The sequence below is a fragment of the Camelina sativa genome, chromosome 17 (genome assembly GCF_030686135.1).
Source record: "Camelina sativa cultivar CO46 ecotype springtype chromosome 17, ASM3068613v1".
NCBI lineage: Eukaryota > Viridiplantae > Streptophyta > Magnoliopsida > Brassicales > Brassicaceae > Camelina > Camelina sativa.
The window spans coordinates 32,023,776-32,048,221 of NC_141896.1; the positions used below are offsets into that span (position 1 = coordinate 32,023,776).

The following is a 24,446-nucleotide window of genomic DNA, read 5'->3' on the forward strand; positions in this document are numbered from 1 at the left end:
TTAATTATTCTTGTCGTTGACATGCAAAGGATTTCAATTGTGTTGGCATTAATTTCCCAACAGTTTAATTCAAGTAGTTGATAGTTTAATATGGGGAAAAGGTTAAAAAAATGGTTGAGGCAAAAAAACTGATAAAACTCATTTATTTACTAAATCAATATTTATGTGTATTTTGTTAAGCAAAAACGCAAGTTTAAGTTTTTACGTTTTCTAAAATTTTAGTAAAAAATCATGAATGATTAAAAACTTGCATAATCGCATTACAAAACGCCATTATAGGCGATTATGCAAGTTACCAATCAAAGTCATAATATTTAAGCATCAGACCACCATGTGAAGATATCAAAACATTTTTATAAACTCTAAACTATAAACACATCCTCATATCAAAAACGTTAACGCAAAAACATGGCGGCATCAAGAACAACAATGATCATCATTTTTGTTCTCTGTCTCTCATGTTAGCTTATATATAATATATATATCTCTGAACTTTTGATTAGTCGATCTATAAAACCGAATAAAATATTAAATATGGTATGTGTTTGCAATTAATAGGTACATTGTTGGTGAATATCTTTGGAGTACAAACCAATGATGCATCATGCAAGACAACAAAAGAGTGTGTGGTGCGATGTTCCGATGAAGATGCAAAATGTATAAGTCACGGGGAGTGCCATTGTCCGCTCCTAAAAGTAAATATCTTTGGAGTACACTTCAATGATGCATCATGTCTGACAACAAACGAGTGTGTGGTGCGATGTTCCGATGAAAATGCGAAATGTATAAGGACTCACGGAGAGTGCCAGTGTCCGCTCTGAAAATTCGAGATTGAGGCGACCAATAAGCTATGCAAGAAGGATAGTGATTGTCGAGCTAAGCATCAATGTCCTAGGGATTATTATCATGCTGGCGTCACTGGAGAATGTACTTGTATCCTTATTTGAGAAAACATTACTCAATTATCATTTAAATATGAAATTCTACTAGTCATTACTCAATTATCATTTAAAACCCGACCGGAACCGACCCAAAAAACAGAAGAGAATTGAACAGAACACAAAGCCGATGAAATAACGTATCCAATTACTAAACTCGAAAACTAATATCGAACCTGAACCGGAACCAAGAGCTGAATGGGTACCTGCAATACCCAAAATATAATAATATATCTAAAATATTAATTTTTTTAACAACGAAATATAAGATTACCTCAAAAGAGCCAATTGGAGGGTGGAGAATCTTTACATAAGTAACAACATGCGTTTGAGTACGAACTTGTCGTGCCAATTGATCTGCAAGCACATTTGCATTCCTAGAGATTAGGGACAAAGAGAAGCTTTAATATTCTTCTATGTCCAACTTGATGTCCTCGAGATAAGCTGAAAAGGCTAGCTAGTCAGATAGGAAATACACCATATTCACCAAATCTGAACAGTCTACGTAGAAAGCCACATCCATGTAGACATGACCTATCATACGTTGCATAGCCCAAACAAAGCCTTCCACTTCAGCATGAAGTGGAGAAATGCTATGCCGAAACTTGGAAGCTCCCATAATCTGCATTATATACACTCAACCAAAGATAAGCTCACTTATGTTTTATCTTTATATTTTTATATACACTCAACCAACGAAAAAATGATATTTCCTCTGTTTCACAAAAATGTCGTTTTGACACATTCACACAAATTAAGAAACACAATAAAAAATTTATATATATACACTTATTTAATAAGTGGTTAATGAGTTATTTTAGTTCTAGATTAAGGGTAAAATAAGGAATTTTTAGTGTAAAATATGCATTGAAAATGTAGAATGACACTTGATAATAGGTTTTTTGTATGTCTGTCCTAGTAGGTTTAATTAACCTTATGTAGTTGTAGTACTTAAGGTGTCAATCAAAATGGGATGATATGCAATCAAGCAATCACAAGTTAAGCCAATTCAATGAGTGGATTTATATCTAACAATCCTAGAATGATCAGAATGCAAAACAGAAATGAACTACAAAACTAGAAACGAACATGCATGACAAGAAGCGAACATGAATAAGTAAAAGTAGAAACAAGTCTAAGCATGAACTGAACAATAAGAACTGAAACGGTCTCATGCATGCAATAACAATTAGAAAGATAGAAGTCCTAAGGATGTGAGTAATTGATGTCGTCGGAGTCTCCTAGTCTACAGAGTGTTTAACATGCCACAAGCAAACTATCCATAAATAATGAACATCACGACTTAGCTAATCCAATCTCATGGCAGAAGCTACTCAGACTCAAACACTTCTAAACCTACCTCTCGCTAGAGAAACATGGCCAAGCAGGCATGACGAACCAGTTCATTCACGTCAACAAACATCCTAGACAACTAATCTCTTAGGCTAGACATGTAAGTCTATGGCACTAGTTAGTCAGATTCATCAAACACTTTTTGGGTGTGGAAATGTCTAAGACCTAGTTCAAATTCATCAGAGAGAAACTAGCATTTCTAACTCTAGTCCAGAAGGAAAACACACAAATATAAGCTTAAACACCCTATATACTAAGATTCTCCACCTAATCTATCCCATCCTCAAGAAATCTTACACTACTCAGATCTAGAAATCATCATCACCAAGAATACAAACCCCAAAAACATTAAATCAAGCATAATCAGATAGACAAAAATGAGATGAACAACTTTGTAAAAGAAATCAAATGCAAAAACTCAAAAATTTAAAGATATATATATGGATTACAAAATCAGAAAACGTTTAAGGTGGCTGTAGATAAACCTTAAGGTAAAAAACCGATCTCTTGGGTGAAGACTTAAAAGAGTATTTATAGCAAAACATGGAAAGCCCTAAAACATAAAACGACAAGATAGAGAGGTGCTTCAGGAATCTTCTGAAGTGTACGAGACGGGTCGTTCTAGTCGCATGTCTAGCGTGGTCGGTCGAGTCGAATGTCATCTCTTCCAGGCATGGTGGGTAGAGTGGGATGACATCCATTCCAGACGTGATGGGTCGAGTGGGATGACATCCATTCCAGGCGTGCTTGGTCGAGTCCCATGTCGTCTCTCCCGGAAGTGTCGGTCGAGTCGCATGTCTAGAGTCGCATGACTTGAATCCTGGAGTCGCATGCCTGGAGTCGCATAAAATGAGTCCTAGAGTCGTCGGTCGAGTCGCATGTTTGGAGTCGCATAACTTGAATCCTGGAGTCGCATGCCTGGAGTTGCATGACTTGAATCTTGGGAGTGGTGCTAAGGGTTCATTCGGTTTCAACAGTCTAGACAGCTCCTAAATACCTAAAATACTCCAAAATGCACAATGCAATGCAGAATTCATGCATAACTACCTAAGTATGCATTCTATGCAAAAGAGACTAACAATAATGCAAAATAATGAGTTATCCTAACTAAATGCATGATACATACATGCTAAGGAGAGACAAAATATAAACATATCAACACTCTTTGTAAAATAGAGGGAATATTATTTAGTACAAACGGTAATATAATGTGTGAGATCGTCTTATATATTTAAATCATATATTCCATTTATTTCTTGTTAATCCATTTTCTAAAAAAGTTGTTTCAAAAATATGTATTTTTTAATTTCTCCATGCATTTTTTAATAGTTATTAATGATGAATTGTAAATCTAAAGAAAAAATCACTACGACCTATTAAGTTGTAGAAAAATATAAATCACAAAGATAATGCATTTATAAAAAACTTTTAATGTGTTTTCTTAATATATATTGAAAGTTTAAAAATGAATTAATTAATAACAGAGGGAGTATTAAAACAAAATGAAGGGAGTACGTTTTTCCATCATTTTATGTTATGAGTTTCCTTTAGCGAAATGCAATTTGTAAGCTACAGTATATTTTTCTTAACATAAAGAAATAACAACGGCCAATACTTTAATTTACTCTATTATGTTAGAAAAAAAACTGATTTTAGGGAATCGCTCTCTCTATTATTCTCTATTCCATATAATATAACACATATATATATATATATAATACTAGAGATTTAGATTTACACCAAGTATACTAATAAGCTAATAATAGACGGACAATTTTTGGGTTCACCCCTCTTATTCACCCCCTTTAAATTAAGAAAACAAATTATAATTAAAAAAACAACTTCCGTAGATCAATCAATTTTTAAAATTGTTAATTTTAATATTATATTACAATTTTTAATTATCACTTCTAAACTCAACCATTTTTTATAAACTCAAACTGACATATAATTTTGTTTAATTATAAAATCTAAACCTAAACACTTTTTTGTAAACCCAAACCGATATATAATTTCGTTTAATTGTAAAATCTAAACCCTAAACACTCTTTTATAAACTCAAACTGACATATAATTTTATTTAATTGTAAAATCTAAATCCTAACCACTCTTTTATAAACCAAACCGACATATAATTTTATTTAATTGAAAAATCTAAACCCTAACCATTATTTTATAAACCCAAACCGACATATAATTTTGTTTAATTGTAAAATCTAAACCCTAACCACTCTTTTATAAACCCAAACCGACATATAATTTTGTTTAGTTATAAAATCTAAATCCTAACCATTCTTTTATAAACTCAAACCAACATATATTTAAACTCTAATTTTCTTTTATAAAACCAAACCGACATAATTTCCTTAATAAAAGATCTACATAATTTGTTTCTTTAATTTGTTTTATTTTTTTTAATTTTAATTTTAATTTTTTAATTTAAATATGATATGATATGTCATATTATTGTATTCTGATTGATTAATTAAGAGGGGTGAATGAGAGTTGTTCATCCCTAGGGGTGAACCCAATAATTTTTCTTTCGCTTACCAACGTATTCGAGGTTTCTTATTTTTCTTTAGAACACGAACGATGTCATGTCTTCCACATTTAGGCACTAAGTCTAAACAACAGGGAGAAAAAAAAGAATTAGTTTACCCATTTAGCAGTTTTCAATATGTTTGTAGATGGTAAAAACAAATGTAAATGGTTCTCCGTCTATGATTTTCAAAGTCATAACTCGGACGAAAGGCATATAATTATATAAAAAAAGTATGAGCGAAGAAGACAAAGAAAGATATAATTGAAGTTACATGAAAAATGATTTGCTTCTTTCCAGAATATTTTCTTTGGTTTATACATTGAAATAATTGCACACAGACTCGCATATCTTTCTTTACCCCTCCCTAAACGACTCAACATTTTCAACAGAAGTAATAAAGCTACCGTCTCTCATAGTTAGTTCTACTCATTTTGAAAGACAAAAAGCACAGAGTGATCACAAATGAAGAAAGAAAGAAAAAATGGAAAGAACTTATGAATTACCTCTACTTTGAAACAAGTTTGATGTCTGAATTACATTGAACCCAAGTTGTCGTGAAGTGGGAGCCATATCAAAGAATAAAAATAAACAGCTTTTGGAGTCTGCTGGAGAATGGTAAGAATGGTGGTGGTTGATCAAGGAACTTATATCTCTGGGCGACAAATTACGACCAGATGATTCCTCGAACCGCTCCAATATACTCACAATTACTGTTTTGTTAGTTGCTTTGCCAATAAATTGTAGATTGCTGGCTAGTCGCTCTCACTACTATGTCTATCTGCATATATCCCAAAAAGGTTATAATTAGCTTTCGAAAAAAAAATCCACAGCCAAATTCTTAGTCGATTGCAATATATTGGGAGGGAATCAAGACGTAAATCTAAGTGGTAGGTACCTCCCGATGATCTTTTTCCTTCCATTGCGTCTTTCTTATCTTGGCAACTTGCGCAGAGGAATGGACCATCCCACGGACGAAGCTTACGGCAATTATCCGATCCTGCATGGATTGAGACACCTTCTCCAGGTTTCACTTCTACTTGACACACAGCACACATGAACAACTTAAACATATTGCAAAGCGGGTACTTTGTATCTAATCTGCAATAAACAGGAAAAAAGTAGAGTTAAAGAAGATTAGTCTATGGAAATGAAGTTATCAAATATGAAAATTTTCTATTTCATACTATACGCGCAAATACATTCAGAGAATCACACCTTTCTGAAAGCATGGCAGAGCCCTCTTCAAACAGTTCTTCAACTTCATCAGGTTCTGCATACTCTTTCTCAATATTAGAAGAGGAGTCAGATGTTTTTCTTTTGAACATGGACTTTAGCATTCCTTTCCCTTGCTTTTTCGGAGGTGGCACCGAAGCAGCCGGTTTTTCTAGTGGCAATATATCAACAACAATACAGGTTGTATCATCGCGAAGACCTTTTTTCCCCACAGCTTCCTGTGTGAAATAACGAAACATCAAGGTACTATAAAGGGAAGTACAGAATATATAAGAAATAAAGCAACGCAGATAGTATACCTTAACAATATGCTCTGCGGAAGATTCAGGTGGCAAACCCCGGCAACAATCAAGAGCCTCTTCTGCAGATATTGCATCCCACACACCATCACTTGAGATTATAAGTCGACCACCAGCTGAAGACAACTACATAACCAAAATAAAATAGATATATCTGTCAGGACTCAGGAGAAACTCAATACTTAGAATGTCAGCTAGTGCTATAACTGCACAAAGATAAAAGTTAGATTAGATTTAGTAATGAGTTTTGAACCTTGACTTGCTTGACATAAGGAACTGGAACAATGTATTCGCCAACATCCAGATCTCCAATGGATCTTGAGAGACACAGACCACCAGGCCAACATCTAAGAGGACCAATCTAAAACAATAAAATATAGTTATTAGAATTCTTCAATTTGACAGCACAAAGATATTTCCTATGTGTTACATTCTACAAAGCTACTATAATTTGACAGCCTGGATGCTCACGGTTCATTAGCTACGTATATTACAGTTTTCATGCTAGATGCTACAGTCTGGCAAAAAGATCCAATCCTGAAACCTCATCCTAGAAGTTTGCACTCAGTTACCTTTTAGTTATACGTTACTAGAATCAGGAGTAAACGATAACAAAAGACTGAATCCACACAGAGGAAAGAGTCAAGTATTATCTAATAAAATTACCTCAGTACCACCACCAGTATTTAACCGACCAACTTCACCACCACTTGCAGTGACTCGATCTCGCCTGATAAGAAAAAAAACAAAATGTTGTGATGTCATAACTGTAACTAATATCAAGATTTATCAATAATTGGGTGAACAGCAAGAACAAAACTGACTTACTCTTCTTCGTTTATTTCAAGACGATGATCAGCAGACAAATAATATACACCGCCCTCAGCAGGCTCAAGTATGCAACGAGAGTCACCAACAGATGCAACACTCACCACCCATCCTTCTACTATGACAAAAGTTACTGTCGTTCCAGACGTCCTTGCTAAAATGCATGAAAACAACAAGACCTCAAACACAGCCTTTACCAGGATGATATAAGACTATAAAGACACCACAAGTTCACATTTGGAGACTTCAATCACATCACAGGGGCTTTCGTTGATAACCAAAACAATCTAGTTACACAATAATACAGAGTTCATACCTCTTTCCTGGAAATCTTTATCAGTTTTCACAAATCCTGCAACCAAAGCCCTAGGAAGTGCCGCAACCCACTCATCTCTGTTAAGATCAGAGGGTATTGCAGCTAAAACATTGTTCAGAAGGTTCTCCTTAGTGTAGATAGCTGCTGCAGAACCATTGTGTCCATCAAAAAGCTGCAATAATACGATGTAATGTATCAACTACAAATATCCATACCAAAGGATTAAGTAGATTACGACGGCATGTCAATCACATCATTACACACAATGTGCGTGTCATTCATTCCTCAACAGATGTGCAATCAATCAAAACATAGTAAGGTCCAAAGAGTACCAAGAAAAGAAGATAAAGTAAATGTACCCCATAAACTGAGAAGGTAGTAACGCCATCTCCCATGACCCGTTGGCACTCTGTCTTAACAAGTGTAAAATCCTCTCCCTTCTTGCTTTGGTTAGCCTGGCCATGTATAAGTTCAGGATTGTCTATCTTTTCATTAGCTGATTCACGCTTTAGCAATACAGAAAGCGGAACTGTATGATGTTCTCCCTTTGTTGACATTGTCTTCCCCCTCTAAGCTTACAAAAACAAAATCAGAAACTGAGACTAAAATACTTCCTCTAGTTCTTCACCATCATACAAAAACCTGATACACAAAAAAAAAATAAAAAAAAAATTCAATAATCACAATCTCTTGAATTCAGTATAACTCTGATAAACAATTCCTGAAACGATCTAAAACTTGGTTTCCAAGTTATTCCATGCTAAAGCCTACAGATTCAACAGATGCTTCTAAAAAATTGCGATCCACATTACTGGATCAAAACTCGAAAACATCAAATTAGATCTTCAAACGAAAAAAAAAAAACTAAATACAGAATCAGAATGCGTCTTCGAAATGATCCTTCGCGGATGAATCCAGTAAAAAAATCGAGGATGAACACAAAAAATCAAACGCAAACGAATGATCTGAAAATGAGAAACGCAGATTTTTTCAACGAAAGAAGCGATAAAACTCAAAAGAATCTAAGAATCTCGGTAACGATCACATCGTGCGAAGGAAACAACAACGGGGGGGGGGGGGGGGGAAGATTAAAGAGAAGCGTTTACGATTTGGATTTTGTTGCAATCAGGCGGCGATTAGGAGAATGGAGAATGAAGATTACGCGAAGAGAGACGAAGAAGCTGACGATTCATCCTCCGATCGAGAATCACGGATCCCGGCGATGGTGAGAAATGCCATGGTTTCAACAGCCGTAAGAGAGAGAAGAGAGAAGAGAGAGATTAGAGAAAACGCGCAAAGAGAGGAAGGTGAGGTCTCTTTCTTCTCTGTCTCTTTTTTTATTTGTTTTTTTTGTTTTTAATCAAGAAAGAAAAAGAAAAAATCTTCCGCCGTTCTCGCAGCAATAAGCACTGTATGTGTTTTTATTCGGCGCTAATTGAAACGCTGTCGTTTTCAGCTCTTCACGTGGTCGACCTGGCTTAACCCCCTAAATCTCGGATTTATGAACACACAAAATTCAACCCATATATACGTGTACACATTTAGATTTGGTACTTAAAAAGACCTGGATCTTGAAATGTTACTCTATTTTGTGTTATGGTTTATAATTATTATAGGTCAAATATTAAACGTAGACTATTTTCACATTTCTGTGTAAATTCTTTTATAAAATATTTATAAGTACTTGTCTTTTTTTTTTTTTTTTTTTTGATCAAAAATTTATAAGTACTTGTCAAGTATGTTACTACACGTTACATGTGAAACTAACCTTTAAAAATTTCGGATTCTGATTTATGACCACAAAAATTTTAACCCGTATACGTAGACAATTTCTACCCTTCTGATTTAGTATCAAAATGATCCGTTCCTGAATTGTATTCTATTTCAAATGTCATGGTTTTATAAGATTCTCAAGGGCATTAAGGCACTAACCCATAAACAAATTTTGTAGGCTACAATTCCACGTATATATCGTTGGTTTTGAACAATATTTTGGTATAAAATGTAGGCTTTCTATGCTTCAAACTCGATCCATTTAAGTAAAATTTCTTCCAATAAATTACTTGAACCCTTGGCTTTGTAATGTATTATGTTTATGAGGTTGATGAAAAGTGTGTTTCAGGAGTTTCTAGACGTATCTGTCATCACTTTCATCGACGATATCCTGATATTTTCTAGGAGTCCTGAAGAGTATGCAGTACATTTGAGGGTAGTTCTGGAGAAGTTGTGGGAGCAGAAGTTGTTTGCTAAGTTGAGCAAGTGCAGTTTTTGGCAGCATGAGATGGGTTTTCTGGGTCATATTGTTTCTGCAGAGGGGTTTTCTGTAGATCCGGAGAAGATTCAGACTATCAGGGAATGGCCTTGACCGCATAATGCCACAGAGATATATCCGGAAATAAAACTATTTTCTAATTATAATAAATAATATGATAATTTATTTGTTTCAAAAAATAGACTCATATATAAAAATGAGAGGTGAAGTATAATAGTAATTAACAAATTAATATGTTAAGTTAGATATCAAAAGATTTTATTTGATGAATAATTTAATAAAAAAAACTTAATATTGTAAGTTAGATGATATCAAATGATTCTTTAAAATATTCTCTTTAAGATTTTTAGAAACAATAAATCCAGACTATACAAATAATATAAAACTTAATCTATAACCTATTTGTAACCTAACTTAGTAAAATTATATAGTTTACAAAACAATGTTGTGTAATTCCGTTTTATTATGGAGGGGATAGAGTACTTATTAAAAAAAGAAACAAAATAGTGTCATTTTTTTTTGGCAAACGTGTCATTTAGTTTTTTTTTTTTTAACGCAATTTGAATTAGAACAAAATAGGAGGTCAAGTACAAGGATTATCAATGATGATAAACTGAGAAACACTAAAACAAGCAAGAACAAAACAGAGCAGACCAAAACAGAGCTCAGTCCTCAAACGTCAACGATCTTGCTCAATCTGATTCTGCAACCAAGCCGGGCCACCTGACGCAATATAAGATGAAAGTCGACCCTCTCTTATAACACTAGATGCAATCGCCCTAGCCAAAGAATTGGCTTTCGGTGAAGAGAGTTTAATGACAACCTCCCCCATCACCCGTATTGCATTAGTGATCTTATTCAGCTCTGAACGATACTTTGGCCAGCTATCTGGGGACTCTAAGGCTGTCACCACCGCCTGACAATCCGTCCAGATTTCACAGGTCGTACAATGAATGTCAGTGAGGCTTTGGAGACACCACAAGAGGCAACTAAGCTCCGCAGAGATTCTGTTATTCCGTGGAAGGAATGCATCACGCGCATGATACAAAACTTCTCCATTGTGATCCCTTACTATCCAAGCACCACCACAGAACCACGATTCATTCCTCCACGCAGCATGGATGTTACAATTTAGTTTACCATGAGGAGGACGAACCCAGTGATGTATATGTTGACCGATTCTGTGCGTTTCTCTAGAGGCAGCCTGAGAAATTAAAGTTTGTTGTCGCAGCCATTCCTCTGCATCTTGAAACGCTGTTGCCACAATCACATGGAAATCCTGAGCTCGTTGCGCAAAGATAATATTATTTCGTGCCTTCCATATTTCCCATAACAACCAAGGAATAGCTTGTCTTTTCTCCTCTTCAATACTAGACTGCTGCATAAATTTTAGGACTAAGGAAACATTAGCAACAACCAAAGGCGAGAATCCCTGCAGGGGGATGGGAAAACCAGTGACCGACCAAACCCCCGTTGCTAAAGCACAACCAAATAAAACATGATTGATTGTCTCCTCTGCAACATGACAAACCGGGCAGAGAGGGTTAACTGGAATGCCATGACTTCTCATACAATCTGCAACCGCCAGTGCTTGTGATAATGCTCTCCAAAGAAAAATACAAATTTTAGGTTCAGTTGCAGTGTCCCAAATACTTTTTTTGACCTTGTTCACCCGAAGAATATCATCAGACATTGGATCCAAGAGATCACTTTCCCGAGCTAACAACCAGTTTCGACTCTTCACCGAATACTGGCCATTTTGAGTGAACGCCCAAACATATCGATCACAGAGAGTTGGTGCTGGTGGAAAGGATCTTATCCGAGGTATCTCGCAGGGTGGAAACAGCTCCTGAAGCCGTTGTGTATTCCAACTACCATATGTGGTGATCAGAGACGATACCTTGAGGTTTAAGTCAATCGTCATCTCCTTGTTAAAAGGTCTTCTTGGCATATCTTCAAAAACCCATTTGTCCAGCCACACATTAGTCTCTTGTCCATTGCCAATAGATTTCATGAGCCCTCGTTCTAGTAGTTCATGGCCAAACAAAATGCTTCGCCAAGCATATGATGGTCTATATCCCAACCTTGCTTCAAGAAAAGAGACCTCTGCAAAATATTTGGCCTTATAAACCCTGGCTACCTAAGAAAGCGGAGAGTGAAGTATTCTCCATCCTTGTTTGGCTAGCAAAGCCTGATTAAACCTACCTATATCACGGAATCCCAATCCTCCACGTTCTTTAGATTGACAGACTTTCTCTCAGGAAACCCAGTGCATCTTATGTTTGTCTTCAGACGCATTCCACCAGAACTGGCACATAGCGCTTGTAAGTTGACGACATTGGTGCTTAGTTAACCGAAAACAAGACATAGCATATACCGGTAATGCCATAGCCACTGACTTAAGTAGAATCTCTTTGCCTCCAAGCAACAATGTCTTCTCATACCATCCACTGAGTCTCGATTTCAAACTATCGCTTATAAACTGCAGAAGCTCTCTTTTCGAACCACTGAAACACTCCGGTAGGCCCAAATATTTCCCTGATCCTCCTTCTTGTTCAATACCAGTAAACAAGTGAAGCAAATGACGCATATAGGGATCCAACTTCTTGCCAAAAGTGATTGCCGACTTCTGAAAATTGATTTCTTGTCCAGAGGCATCACCATAGAGTTTAAGACACTGTAAAAACTCAGAACATTCACGGAAATTGGCTTGACACAAAAACAAGCTATCATCAGCAAAAAGAAGGTGTTGGATCGAAGGACAGGAAGAGGAAAGTTTCATCCCTGTAATACGACCCTCCACCTCAGCTCTATTCATGATATGTACTAATACTTCTGCACAGAGAATGAAAAGGAAGGGTGAAAGAGGGTCACCATGCCTAATACCTCGCTCCGGTTTAATATAGCCATAAGAGGAACCATTTAGTAAGACCGAGTATGTAACTGTTGTGACACAACTCATTATCCACTTAACCCATCTAATATGGAACCCCAACCGGATCAACAATTCTTCAAGAAACTTCCACTCCACTCGATCATAGGCTTTAGACATATCAGTCTTGATAGCCATGAAGTCTTCATCACATTGAGGATTGGTTCTTAAAGCATGGATCATCTCATGGGCTATAAGAATGTTGTCTGAGATTAGACGACCCGAGACAAAAGCTCCCTGAGTATTAGAGACGATCGTAGGGAGAAAACGCTTAAGTCTATGACAAAGCACCTTGGAAACAATCTTGTATAGTATTGAACATAAACTGATTGGTCTCAGATCAGTCATTTTCGCAGGGTTAGGGTTTTTTGGGATCAGACAAATCTGTGTATAATTCCATTCTGATGGAAGGGAACCAGATTCAAAAAATTGTTGCACCTCTTCAACCACTTGAGTGCCCACAATGTCCCAATATTCCTGGAAAAAATGACCTGTCATCCCATCTGCACCAGGTGTTTTATCTCCTCTAATGCTAAAAACTGCATTCTTGATCTCTTCTCTAGACGGCAGCTTGCTCAATTCATCATTCATTTGAGATGTAACACGAGGGTTCAAACCATCAAGAGCTTGCTATAGCTTGAGGAGTAGAAGTCGTGAACATTGTTCGAAAATATGAAACTATGACCTCTCCCTTTGAACCCTCTGTGAATTGTTCCACTCCATGTTGATCAAGTAACGAAAGGATTCTGTTTTGCCACCCGTCGACGTTGAACACTTCCATGGAAAAACTTAGTATTACGATCTCCCTCTTGCATCCACTTCTCTCGACTCTGTTGCTTCCAGAACAATTCCTCTGCTCTATAAGCTTCTGCAAGTTCCCACCGTAGATTCTTCATTAAATGAAAATCCGGTTGTAATTTAGCACTCTCCGTATTCAAACAAAGTCGAAAAGAGTCAATATTCTTCTTTGAATTCTGTTGACTAGAGCTTTTCCAGTGAGAGATGGCCTTCCTGCAATCAGCAATCCTATTTAGAACTGTTGGTGACCCCCTCATATCACCTTTATGCCAGCCATCTTTCACTATCTGCGCAAACTCCGGTTTCGACGTCCACCGTTTCTGAAACATAAAACGTCCTCTATGTGAATCTTCTCCGTTGACAAACCTCAGAAGAACTGGTCGATGATCAGAACCAATTCTCTCCATAAACTCAGCCTGAACTCGCGGGAAAAGATGAAACCACGCTGCATTGCCCAATGCCCTATCTAAACAACACTGTATCCACATCTTGTTACGTTCCCCAGCCCATGAGTACTTATTACCAATGCTTGGAACCTCCCGTAGTCTACAATCAGATATCATATTCCGGAACGGATAAAACGATGACTCAGACCGTGTTGTTCCCCCAAGCTTCTCATTGTTGTCCATCATTTCATTCAGATCACCCACGACTAACCACGGCTCATCCCTTGTTGCACTAATTGCGATAAGATGGTCCCATACTACTTGTCTTTGTTGGTAAACTGGATCCCCATACACACAAGAGACAAAGAAGCTAACTGAGCCAGATTTAATTACAACATCAATAATTCTTGTATCAGAGCTAAGAACTTGGACTGTATATGCTGACTTCCAAAACAGAGCCAATCCACCACTTAAACCCACTGGATCGACTATGTGGGCATTCTCATATCCTAGAGATTTCTGTAAATTCACCACGTATTGACTGGAGTTTTTTGTCTCCAGGAGGAACAAGAAGTCCGAGAAATGTGTACGCCGCATCTCCTGCAAGGTAGGAATTGTCAAGGTGCCCCCCAATCCTTGGCAATTCCAACTCATAAAGCTTATGATTGAGTCGGCGGTTCCTCATGCGGAACCACCGTTTCATTACCTCGCTTAGCAAGATTAGATGATATTAAAGCCTCATCTGCAGCCTTCCTTTTTGAAGATAGTCTTTCGTCAGAGTCCAGAAAGGTCACAGGTCAATTCTGGAGAGCTTGAGCCCTACGCTTCCATTGATTTGGCCGTCTTCTTTTCTTCACTTGTTTAGGTTTGGATCCGGTAATACCAGTAGAGAAATTATCTCTTACTTCCATAGATCCTAAACGAAACACTAGCGTTGTTGCATGTGATTCCGCTGAAGAATGATTCAGAAGGGACAGGCGATTCAAGGCACTTTCTGATCTCATCTCTGGGACAGAGTGAGCTTCTCCAGGAACCGCAGCAGGCACCCCTTCAAAGTCAAAAACCAACCCCTTCCCTTTGTCCACATTCGTAGTAATCAGTGGAGGAGCTTCAAGACACAGGAGCCTTTGTTGACATTCAATATCTCCTGCCAGATTCCACATAGACTGCCTCACTCGTTCAATATGAACTTTCTTTAGTTGCGGATCAGTCACCGAGAGATATTGTCTCATCTCATCTAGCACAGGTTTAGCTATCTTTGGTTTGCCTGAGGTTGGATCAATACCAACATCAGCATCCCTTGCTCAGGGGCTTAAGCGGATCAAATGCCACATGTGTAACTCGACCAACACGACTAGCAATTTCCTTGATTGTATATGTCGTGTTATAATTCACCGGAATGTTCCTTAATCTGATCCATATTGGTAAAACCTTCAAATAATCTTCTGGTGGCTTTTCCACCCATCTCTCTAAAGTAACGCTCCAATCGTTGAAAGTCCATGCACCAGTGTCCAGGACTGTAGATAAATCCGTTTCAGAATCAAAAATGAACTGAAACCTATCTTTAGGTAAAGCAGTACCCCGCGCACGATTGTAAACACGCCACATTCTTGGCATCTCATGAATTAGGCTTGACATCTTCTGATTCTCAGGATACAACAACTTCCCTATTATACTTCGTTCATTCCTGACACAAGAACTAAATTGGGGAAGGTCTTGTATAACGATCGGTTGATCATCATCAAGTGACATCTCCTGTAAAGCTCTGTCCAAAGCATACTCCATTACTTGCAGTTCCTCTCCACTTCACAATACAACAATATGACGGTAGAATTTGAAGATCTATTGCTGGCGGCGTTTTGTATCTCGAAGAACTAGGTTAAAATTGCCTCAAATCTTTCAAAGATACGGTGAATATTATGTACAAACAGAAAATATTCGATCAAATCCGGCGAAAACAGAAATTTTCCTCGTATACTACAGCTTTTTCAATAGAGAAGAGACCCTCTAATTGAAAAAGAGAGACCTAAGCAAAAAAAAACCTCCCAACTCAATTATATTTTATTAAAAACTCAATAAATTGGTTTGTTTCGTCATTTAGTTCAAATTGTGATTTTATTTATTTCAAATTTGGAAAATAAAAACTAGTTAAGAGTTAAGAAAAAAAAAATCTCAAGTGTGAATGTCGTCTAACAATTTAGAAAGATCTCAAATCTTTGGTTTTAACCCTAACCGTTGACAGATCAGCCTGCTTTGATCCACGGTCATAAAATATCAAAATTCTAATCTAACTTTCTTAATATTTGCGGATATGCAGTAGAACCGCTAAATTCTATACCGGATTGAACCCTAGCGCGCAGTCCTCATCCCTAATTGACAGCTGTACATGATGGTTAAACCCTAAATCCCTAACTAGGAAAATCTTTAAGTATAAAAGAGTCGATCGTGAATTAACAAGTCAAAGAACAGATAATGGATGAGGAGAAGCTTCCGTGTGAGTTGATTGAAGAGACGCTCTCTCGTGTCCCTCCTAAATCTCTTGTGCGCTTCAGAACCGTTTCTAAGCAATGGAACTCCCTTTTCGACGATAAGACGTTCATCAAAAACCACAAGATGACATTTCGATTCATCTTAGCAACCAAATCCAAGTTCTACTCGGTAAGCATCACTCCAAAGATACAAGTGCGTGAGCTAACTTTAGATATTCCCGATTTAGAATTACATGCACCTAAAAAATTGGTAGATTGCAACGAGTTCTTGCTGTGTGGCATGGATAAAGGAGCCGTGGTTTGGAACCCGTGGTTAGGACAGACTAGATGGATCGAGCCTAACCAAGCTAGTTTGTATTTCAATGGAGTAGGTTATGAGTATGGTAACAGGAGACTTTTGGAGAGTGGTTACAAGACCCTTGTGTCTTATCAGAAGGAATCAGACCCTACCAAAACAGTTTGGCAAATCCATGACATTTCCTCCAATGCGTTGAAAGACATAGTGTTGCAATCTGGCGGTGGTAGTAGTAGTACTACTACTAAGGGAGAAAATAATGCTATTATACACGGCGAAAGTGTATCACTGAATGGAATGTTGTATTGGGTTGCTTCTTATAAAAAGAATAATTCCACGTCATTCCTAATTTCCTTCAATTTTTCCAAGGAAAGTTTTTACAAGTTCTCAGGTCTACCATGCGGGGAGAACCATCATTGCAATGTTCATGTTCTTAAGGTTTTTAAGGGAGATCGGTTTTCGTTGTTAAAGCAATGCCATCTAACAAAGAAGATTGAGATTTGGGTGACCAAGAACAAGATTATTGAAAACCGTTGCTGTGGAGATGTGGTATGGATGAATTTCATGGAAGTGTCAACTCCTAACTTGCCGGATCTAGTACAGCCAAGTTACTATATCGACGATAAAAAGCTCGTCGTGTGTTCTTGCGATAAAACTGGTCAAGCTTGGATCTATGTTATGGGGGACAAGAAGTTGATCACTAAAGTTCATATAGATTCTATGGTTGATCCCTGGCTTTTTCATTGTACCTATTTCCCCAGTTTGGTCTCAGTTCCTCGAGGTCAAAAAGAAGCAGCATTACAAGTTTGATTTCCTTAGTTAGTCTTCCTTCTTTTATGCTTCTTGAAGAAGCTTCAATTAATTGATTCGGATTTTGGTATTTTATTTACAACTATCTTCTCTGTTTTCTAGTTTTGCTTCTTTGGACGTAATCATTTATTTTCAATTTTTAAAGAAAACTAGATTAAATGTTTAATGAACGGACTCAGTTTATCCCAAATAATATTCTACGGAAGAATCTGTTAGCTTATGCGATAGTATTAAATTGGTTTTGTTTAGATCTTGCAACAAAAGTATCTTTATGTGCTCTGTTCCACATGTTAGCATGTGTTACCAATTCGAGAAACTGTATAGTTCAATATGAATTATGAAAAAAACAAAAAAAAGATATATCAAAGAAACATGCACCATGTTCTTGAGTGTTTTAATTTTTTTACAAAAGCTTTTGTTCAGAAACAAGTTAACTTTGTAGTATTAAGGGAAAAATCCATGCTATTGATACTCATGTATCCTTGAATGGAACTTTGTATCGGGTTGCTTCAATCTTGTTCTGAATACCTGATAACAAGTTAGTCATTATAAGCAAAGATTGTTTGAGTAAGAGAATGGAGCTCTTTTGTTGTCTAACATGATCGTGAACTCTCTTCCTGGCCCTGTTCTCGTGGTTTTTAGGGAAGATTGGTTTTTCGTTGTTAGAGAGATGTACGATCGGTTAAGGAAGCAAAGAAGATTGAGATTAACATAGTTTGGATTCTTGTTTAGTTGTTGGGGAAAGCTAAGATATGGATAAGAATTTTGGTCCCAACCATTTTTTTCCCCAGTATTTTGGCTTCTTGTTTAGTTCTTATCTGCTTCCTTTACATATATGCATGTTGCATTTTATTTTCTTTTATTCAGAATCTCTTTATAGCAAACTTGATCCACTACTCCATTTGCCGTCTTGACTTTGTGACGGACCGGACGTAACATTTAAAAAGAACGGGTATACGAAGCGATGTCGTTTGGTCCCTAGCTACGTGGTCGACCTCTTATATAAAAGGATGAAAAAATATAGATAACTACCAGTAACAATTCTATCCTACTAAGCCTCGAAGAATTCCAACTGAAGCAATTCAATACACGCATTCAATACAAGCAATTCCAACGAAAGTTTATCAACACACGCATCTGTAGAAGACAATCAAACAAAGCCCAAGTCCACGACAAGTAATGGCAAGGCCCAAGCCCATCAACAGCAACCCAAGAAGACAAGCAATACGACAACAGAGCAACGGTCGAAACAGAGGAGTGCGTGTACGGAGATGACGACACTCCTCCTCTACGACAACAACCCTGCGCGTCTGCAACCCTCCGCGTCTGCAACCCTCCGTGTATGACTCACCAAACACAGCTGTCTCCCAAGGATAAGGTTGCTTTAGTATTCTAGATTGTTCCAAATGTATGTATATATGCCAAAATATGTAAAGTGACTAATCATTCAAGTAATACACAAGATATTTTTCTCAAAGCTCTCCTTAAGGTTTCTAAGTTGGTTCATGGTATCAGAGCCATCCTAAGCCCTAACAGGTGAAATCGATGGCGACGACGTACCCCTTCCCAGACAGTGTTCATGTCTCCAGTTCCGTCACCTTGAAGTTGAACGACAGCAACTACCTGTGGTGGAAGACTCAGTTCAAATCGTTGCTTTCAAGTCAAAAACTCATGGGTTTTGCCAATAGAGCCATCCTTGCTCCAGTTAAGACTCGCCTCGTCGTCAATGGTGAAGTCTCCAGTGAAGTTCCCAATCCTCAGTATGAGGCTTGGTTCTGTACCGATCAGCTTGTCAGGTCTTGGCTGTTCGGAACCCTCTCTGAAGAAGTGTTGGGTCACGTTCACAGCATCACAACGTCTCGTGATGTCTAGCTTGCTCTGGCGGAAAACTTCAACAAGAGTAGCATTGCTAGAGAGTTTTCTCTTCGTCGAAGTCTTCAGCTCCTATCAAAGAAGGACAAGCCACTTTCAACCTACTTTCGTGAGTTCAAGTCCATCTGTGACTCTCTCAGCTCTATTGGGAAACCGGTGGAAGAGTCTATGAAGATCTTCGATTTTCTGAATGGACTAGGCAGAGAGTATGAACCCATTACAACGGTCATACAGAGTTCTCTGAGCAAGTTGCCAGCTCCGACCTTCAATGATGTTATTACGGAGGTTCAAGGTTTTGACTGTAAGCTACAGTCCTATGATGACACCATAGTCACTCCTCATCTGGCCTTTATGATAGAGAAGACCAACCCGTGTGCTCCCCAGTTCTCTCCACATCAACGCGGTCGTGGTCGCTCTGGTCAAAACAGAGGAAGAGAAGGTTACTCGACAAGGGGAAGAGGCTTCTCACAGCACCAATCCTCCTCTCATTCAAACGGACAAAGGCCAATCTGTCAGATTTGTGGTCGCATTGGACACACAGCCATCAAGTGTTACAATCGATTTGATAACAATTACCAAAGTGAAGTCCCAACGCAGGCCTTTGCCTCTCTGCGTGTCTCTGATGAAAATGGAAGAGAATGGCATCCAGACTCGGGAGCCACTGCTCATGTCACGTCCTCCACAGCTGGTCTTCAGGACACCAAAGCTTATGAAGGCGGTGACACAGTAATGGTTGGAGATGGAGCTTACCTTCCAATCACACACGTCGGTTCCACCACTATCTCGTCAGGTAAAGGTAAATTCCTCTTAATGAAGTGTTGGTGTGCCCAGAAATGAAAAAATCACTGCTCTCTGTGTCAAAATTATGTGATGATTACCCTTGTGGTGTGTTTTTTGATGCTAATAACGTTTACATAATCGATTTAACCACTCAGAAAGTGGTGGTTCAAGGTCCTCGTAGACAAGGACTTTATGTACTGTAGAACCGCGAGTTTGTAGCCTTCTACTCAAACATTCAGTGTGCAGCTACCCTGGACATTTGGCATCGCCGGTTAGGACACTCCAACTCAAGGATTCTTCAGCATCTTCAAGCCTGCAAGGAGATTCAAGTCAATAAGATCAGAACACCACCCATTTGTGAGCCTTGCCAGATAGGAAAAAGTACCAAGTTACAGTTTTTTGATTCTGATTCCAGAGCCTTACATCCTTTAGAACGTGTTCATTGTGATCTTGGGGGCCATCACCAGTAGTATTAAACCAGGGATTCATGCGATCTTCGAATCACCTACATCCTCCCACAGGCAAAGTTTACATCTCCAGACATGCAATCTTTGATGAGTGTCAATTCCGCTTCCAAGATAAGTTCTGACATCTAGTTCCTCAGTATCAGACTCCTCTTCTTCGAGCCTGGCAAGCCTCAGATACTGCTCCACCACCAAAGGAAACTTCACCAGTTCAGATATTGGAAAAACCCCCTGAAGCCCCTCTAACTGTCCAACAAGAAGCTGAATTAGTATCTGATACAGAGGAGAGTGTATCAAACAATGACACTAACTCAGACTCAGGTTCTGACAAGGACAAAAATCAAGTCCAAGATACTACCTTAGTACCTGCCTTAGAGATCAATCCAGCTATTCCAGACAATCTCCATCCGATGACAACTCGAGCAAAGGCAGGAATTCACAAACCAAACCCAAGGTATGCCCTTCTGACCACAAAGACGCCAACATATGAACCAGAAAGCATAACTGCTGCTATGAAGCATCCAGGGTGGAATGGAGCTGTCATGGATGAGATGGGTAGAATTCACATGTTGAATACATGGTCTGTTGTCGAACCTACGAGTGATATGAACAAATTGGATTCCAAATGGGTTTTCAAGACTAAGCACAAACCAGATGGCACAGTGGAAAAGCTAAAAGCACGTCTCGTAGCAAAAGGATTCGATCAAGAAGAGGATGTTGACAACTTGAAAACCTTTAGCCCAGTGGTTCGAACGGCAACAATACGTCTAGCTCTTGATACGGCTGTTAACTGTGGTTGGTCCATCAAACAGCTTGATGTTTCAAATGCTTTCCTCCATGGTGAGCTCCAAGAACCATTGTATATGTACCAACCGTCAGGCTTCGTTGATCCGGAAAAACCAGGTCATGTATGTCGTCTCACCAAGGCCCTCTATGGACTAAAACAGGCACCGAGAGCATGGTTTGATACTTTCAGTAACTTTCTGATTGACTTCGGCTTTGAGTGTAGCACGTTGGATCCCTCTCTGTTCGTCTGTCATCACAATCAGGAAACTCTTGTTCTGCTCCTCTATGTTGACGACATCCTCCTCACTGGCAGTGACAGTCATTTGATGAGTCAACTTCTTGAAGCCTTAAACAACCGCTTCTCTATGAAGGATTTGGGCCCTCCAAGCTACTTTCTTGGAATAGAGTTTGAATCGTATAAGAATGGGCTGTTCTTACACCAAACGGCATACGCATCAGACATTCTCTTCCAAGCAGGAATGTCAGAATGCAATCCTATGCCAACCCCTCTGCCACAACATCTTAAGAAACTGGACAACACACCATTTGTTGAGCCAACTTACTTCCGCAGTCTTGCTGGTAAGCTTCAGTACCTGACTATCACAAGACCGGATCTCCAATATGCAGTCAACTATTATTGTCAGAGAATGCACGAACCGACAAACTCTGATTTCACATTACTGAAGCGGATTCTCAGGTATATCAAAGGAACCCTTAATTACGGTTTGCCAATACAGCAACACAAGAATCCAGCTCTATCAGCCTTCTGTGATAGTGATTATGCGGGTTCCAAGGATACAAGACGTTCCACCACTGGCTTCTGCATCTTACTTGGCTCAACTCTGATCTCTTGGTCCGCAAAAAGACAATCCACGGTGTCAAACTCATCAACAGAGTCAGAATACAGGGCTCTGTCTATCGTGGCAAAAGAATTGACATGGATATCCTCTCTTCTTCGTGACATTGGTATCTCTCAACACCAACCGACGAGAGTGTTCTGCGACAACTTGTCTGCAGTCTATCTGTCAGCTAATCCGGCTCTACATAACAGAACCAAACACTTCGACAAAGATTGGCACTACATTAGAGAACAAGTGGCTTTGGGGTTAATTGAAACTCATCACATTCCAGCTTCCCTCCAGCTAGCCGATATCTTCACCAAACCGCTGCCTCGTCCTTCTTTTTTTGATCTTCGACGCAAGCTTGGCGTGTCTGCTTCATCCGTCACACCCACGTCAAGCTTGAGGGAGAGTGTAGAAGAGAATCAAACAAAGCCCAAGTCCACGACAAGTAATGGAAAGGCCCAAGCCCATCAACAGCAACACAAGAAGACAAGCAAGACGACAACAGAGCAACGGTCAAAACAGAGGAGTGCGTGTACGGAGAAGATGATACTCCTCCTCTACGACAACAACCCTGCGCGTCTGCAACCCTCCTTGTATGACTCTCCAAACACAGCTGTCTCCCAAGGATAAGGTTGCTTTAGTATTCTAGATTGTTCCAAATGTATGTATATATGCCAAAATATGTAAAGTGACTAATCATTCAAGTAATACACAAGATATTTTTCTCAAAGCTCTCCTTAAGGTTTCTAAGTTCGTTCAGCATCTTCCCAATGAATACAAGAGAGAAAGATGGGAGGTTCTGGTACAAAAGCTGATTTATGGGCAAACCAAAAGCTGTGTAGAGCTATGGGGATTAAGATGATTGATCTAATCATTAATATGATTGATCCTCTATAAAAGATAGTAACCATTTCCCCAAATTTTAATTACAAGTGACCAATATGTTACCTCTAAAATCTTACTTTAAAGCTCCAAAACTTTGTTCTTCTTTTTGTTTTGTGCTTGGGGAAGAATATTAGTGAAAAAGCTAAATGCTTTACATGTGTTACTAGAAAATAATAAAAATGGACCGATGAGTTGCATTAACGTCTGATGTGTCATGAGAAAATCCTACGTGTGAGAAAAAAATGTCATAAATATTGTGCCAAACACACAATAACATCAGCATTTCGCAAACTCCACAAAGGCAGTCCTGACCACAGAGTGCGTTCGCCACTTGCTATACCCTTTAACTTCCACCTATAAAAGCCTCATTAGTCTCTCTTAATATATTCAAAAAACTCACATCAACATTAAAAACTCATCACTCTTCTTTTAGCTCCATCGATCTCTCTATAGGCTTCTTCATTATAAAAAAAATAAAAGAAAAAAACCAAAGATGTCTTTCGTTGCAAACTTGGTCATCAAGAGCTTTGACCGTGCTTCCACGGTATGTGTTGAAGATGTGGTGGATAGTTTTCGAGTAGCATATGTTGAGAATGGTGGTGATGACGATGACAGTGGCTACGATTATGCTCCTGTTGCGTGATTGTCCGCTACTCCGCTGTTAGTATATAAATGTAATTTAGGAGGGGAAAGGAGATAGAAAGAGATTATAAGGTGTTTTAGATATATAGCTAGGCCATGTATGTTATGTACTAGATAGTGTGGTGAGTTTTCTTGTAGATGTAAGTGTAACATACCCATGACGGTAGTAGCAAAATCATCTCTTCCTTAACCATATTCACCTTTTTGTCTGTTAAGTTTGGAAATTAGTTTAACGTTTCATTATACTAAACGATATTTTTAGTTCCCTGAATTTTACTTGTGTTGGTGTTTTCTCATCGATTTTGTGTTGTGGTTTAGTATTCACTTTATTCATTTATGCTACATTCAATTTTTTAACCGAAGAAAGCCGAATCTAAAGTGTAATCGAACAGGTTTATTTTTCAAGATTTGAACTTGTGAATTTTTTTTTTTTGTATCATAAAAATAACATTTGTACAATGAATGCGTCTTAAGAGTTGAAAAAGAGCTGAAAAAAAACTAAAAACATTTTAAAGATCTAAGGGCTACAGGTAGAGAACCAATAACAGAGACCCTCCGCATAAGCCGAATTTCCCGAGAGTTTAAGAGAGCTGCACCGGTTTCTAACGTTTTTATCAATGATGCGCACAAGTTGGGTTGGTGGAGTAGGTAATTCTCCGTGACGCCTACCATTGCGTTTTC

The 24,446-nt window shown here is 38.4% G+C and overlaps 6 protein-coding genes and 1 pseudogene across 8 annotated transcripts; 4 read left to right on the top strand and 3 right to left on the bottom strand.

Moving 5' to 3' along the window:
* The first annotated feature begins 360 nt into the window (after nt 1-360).
* Nucleotides 361-1,014, top strand: LOC104742250 (defensin-like protein 289). Its single transcript, XM_087493899.1, has 2 exons — nt 361-460; nt 559-1,014. The coding sequence occupies exons 1-2, from the start codon at nt 409-411 to the stop codon at nt 819-821; spliced, it is 315 nt and encodes a 104-aa protein (XP_087350025.1). The 5' UTR covers nt 361-408; the 3' UTR covers nt 822-1,014.
* Nucleotides 1,015-5,100: 4,086 nt separating this feature from the next.
* Nucleotides 5,101-8,979, bottom strand: LOC104758034 (putative protein phosphatase 2C 12). Of its 2 annotated transcripts, none has more exons than XM_010480838.3 (10): nt 8,616-8,979; nt 7,869-8,151; nt 7,510-7,681; nt 7,194-7,347; nt 7,032-7,095; nt 6,619-6,726; nt 6,366-6,491; nt 6,049-6,284; nt 5,729-5,931; nt 5,101-5,611 (listed from the first exon to the last, which is right to left on the bottom strand). In XM_010480838.3, exons 2-10 carry the CDS (start codon nt 8,064-8,066, stop codon nt 5,586-5,588), a joined length of 1,287 nt encoding a protein of 428 aa, XP_010479140.1. In that variant the 5' UTR covers nt 8,067-8,151; nt 8,616-8,979; the 3' UTR covers nt 5,101-5,585. The 2 variants fall into 2 exon arrangements, with proteins under 2 accessions (XP_010479140.1, XP_010479141.1); XM_010480839.3 differs by having other exon boundaries at nt 8,672-8,905.
* A 1,481-nt stretch (nt 8,980-10,460) lies between these two features.
* Nucleotides 10,461-13,304, bottom strand: LOC147924590 (uncharacterized). Its single transcript, XM_087496843.1, has 3 exons — nt 12,159-13,304; nt 11,996-12,067; nt 10,461-11,921 (listed from the first exon to the last, which is right to left on the bottom strand). The coding sequence occupies exons 1-3, from the start codon at nt 13,302-13,304 to the stop codon at nt 10,461-10,463; spliced, it is 2,679 nt and encodes an 892-aa protein (XP_087352969.1).
* Nucleotides 13,305-13,441: 137 nt separating this feature from the next.
* On the bottom strand, nt 13,442-14,551 carry LOC147924591 (uncharacterized). The gene has a single exon (XM_087496844.1). The coding sequence runs from the start codon at nt 14,549-14,551 to the stop codon at nt 13,442-13,444; it is 1,110 nt and encodes a 369-aa protein (XP_087352970.1).
* A 1,812-nt stretch (nt 14,552-16,363) lies between these two features.
* Nucleotides 16,364-17,681, top strand: LOC104759806 (putative F-box protein At1g47390 pseudogene; annotated as a pseudogene). Its single transcript, XR_015587085.1, has one exon. The product of XR_015587085.1 is annotated as a putative F-box protein At1g47390 pseudogene (transcript).
* A 1,355-nt stretch (nt 17,682-19,036) lies between these two features.
* On the top strand, nt 19,037-22,868 carry LOC147924592 (uncharacterized). Its single transcript, XM_087496845.1, has 4 exons — nt 19,037-19,282; nt 19,364-20,153; nt 20,195-20,337; nt 20,748-22,868. Exons 1-4 carry the CDS (start codon nt 19,037-19,039, stop codon nt 22,866-22,868), a joined length of 3,300 nt encoding a protein of 1,099 aa, XP_087352971.1.
* Nucleotides 22,869-23,527: 659 nt separating this feature from the next.
* On the top strand, nt 23,528-24,036 carry LOC104758037 (uncharacterized). The gene has a single exon (XM_010480842.3). The coding sequence runs from the start codon at nt 23,617-23,619 to the stop codon at nt 23,764-23,766; it is 150 nt and encodes a 49-aa protein (XP_010479144.1). The 5' UTR covers nt 23,528-23,616; the 3' UTR covers nt 23,767-24,036.
* The last annotated feature ends 410 nt before the right edge of the window (nt 24,037-24,446 follow it).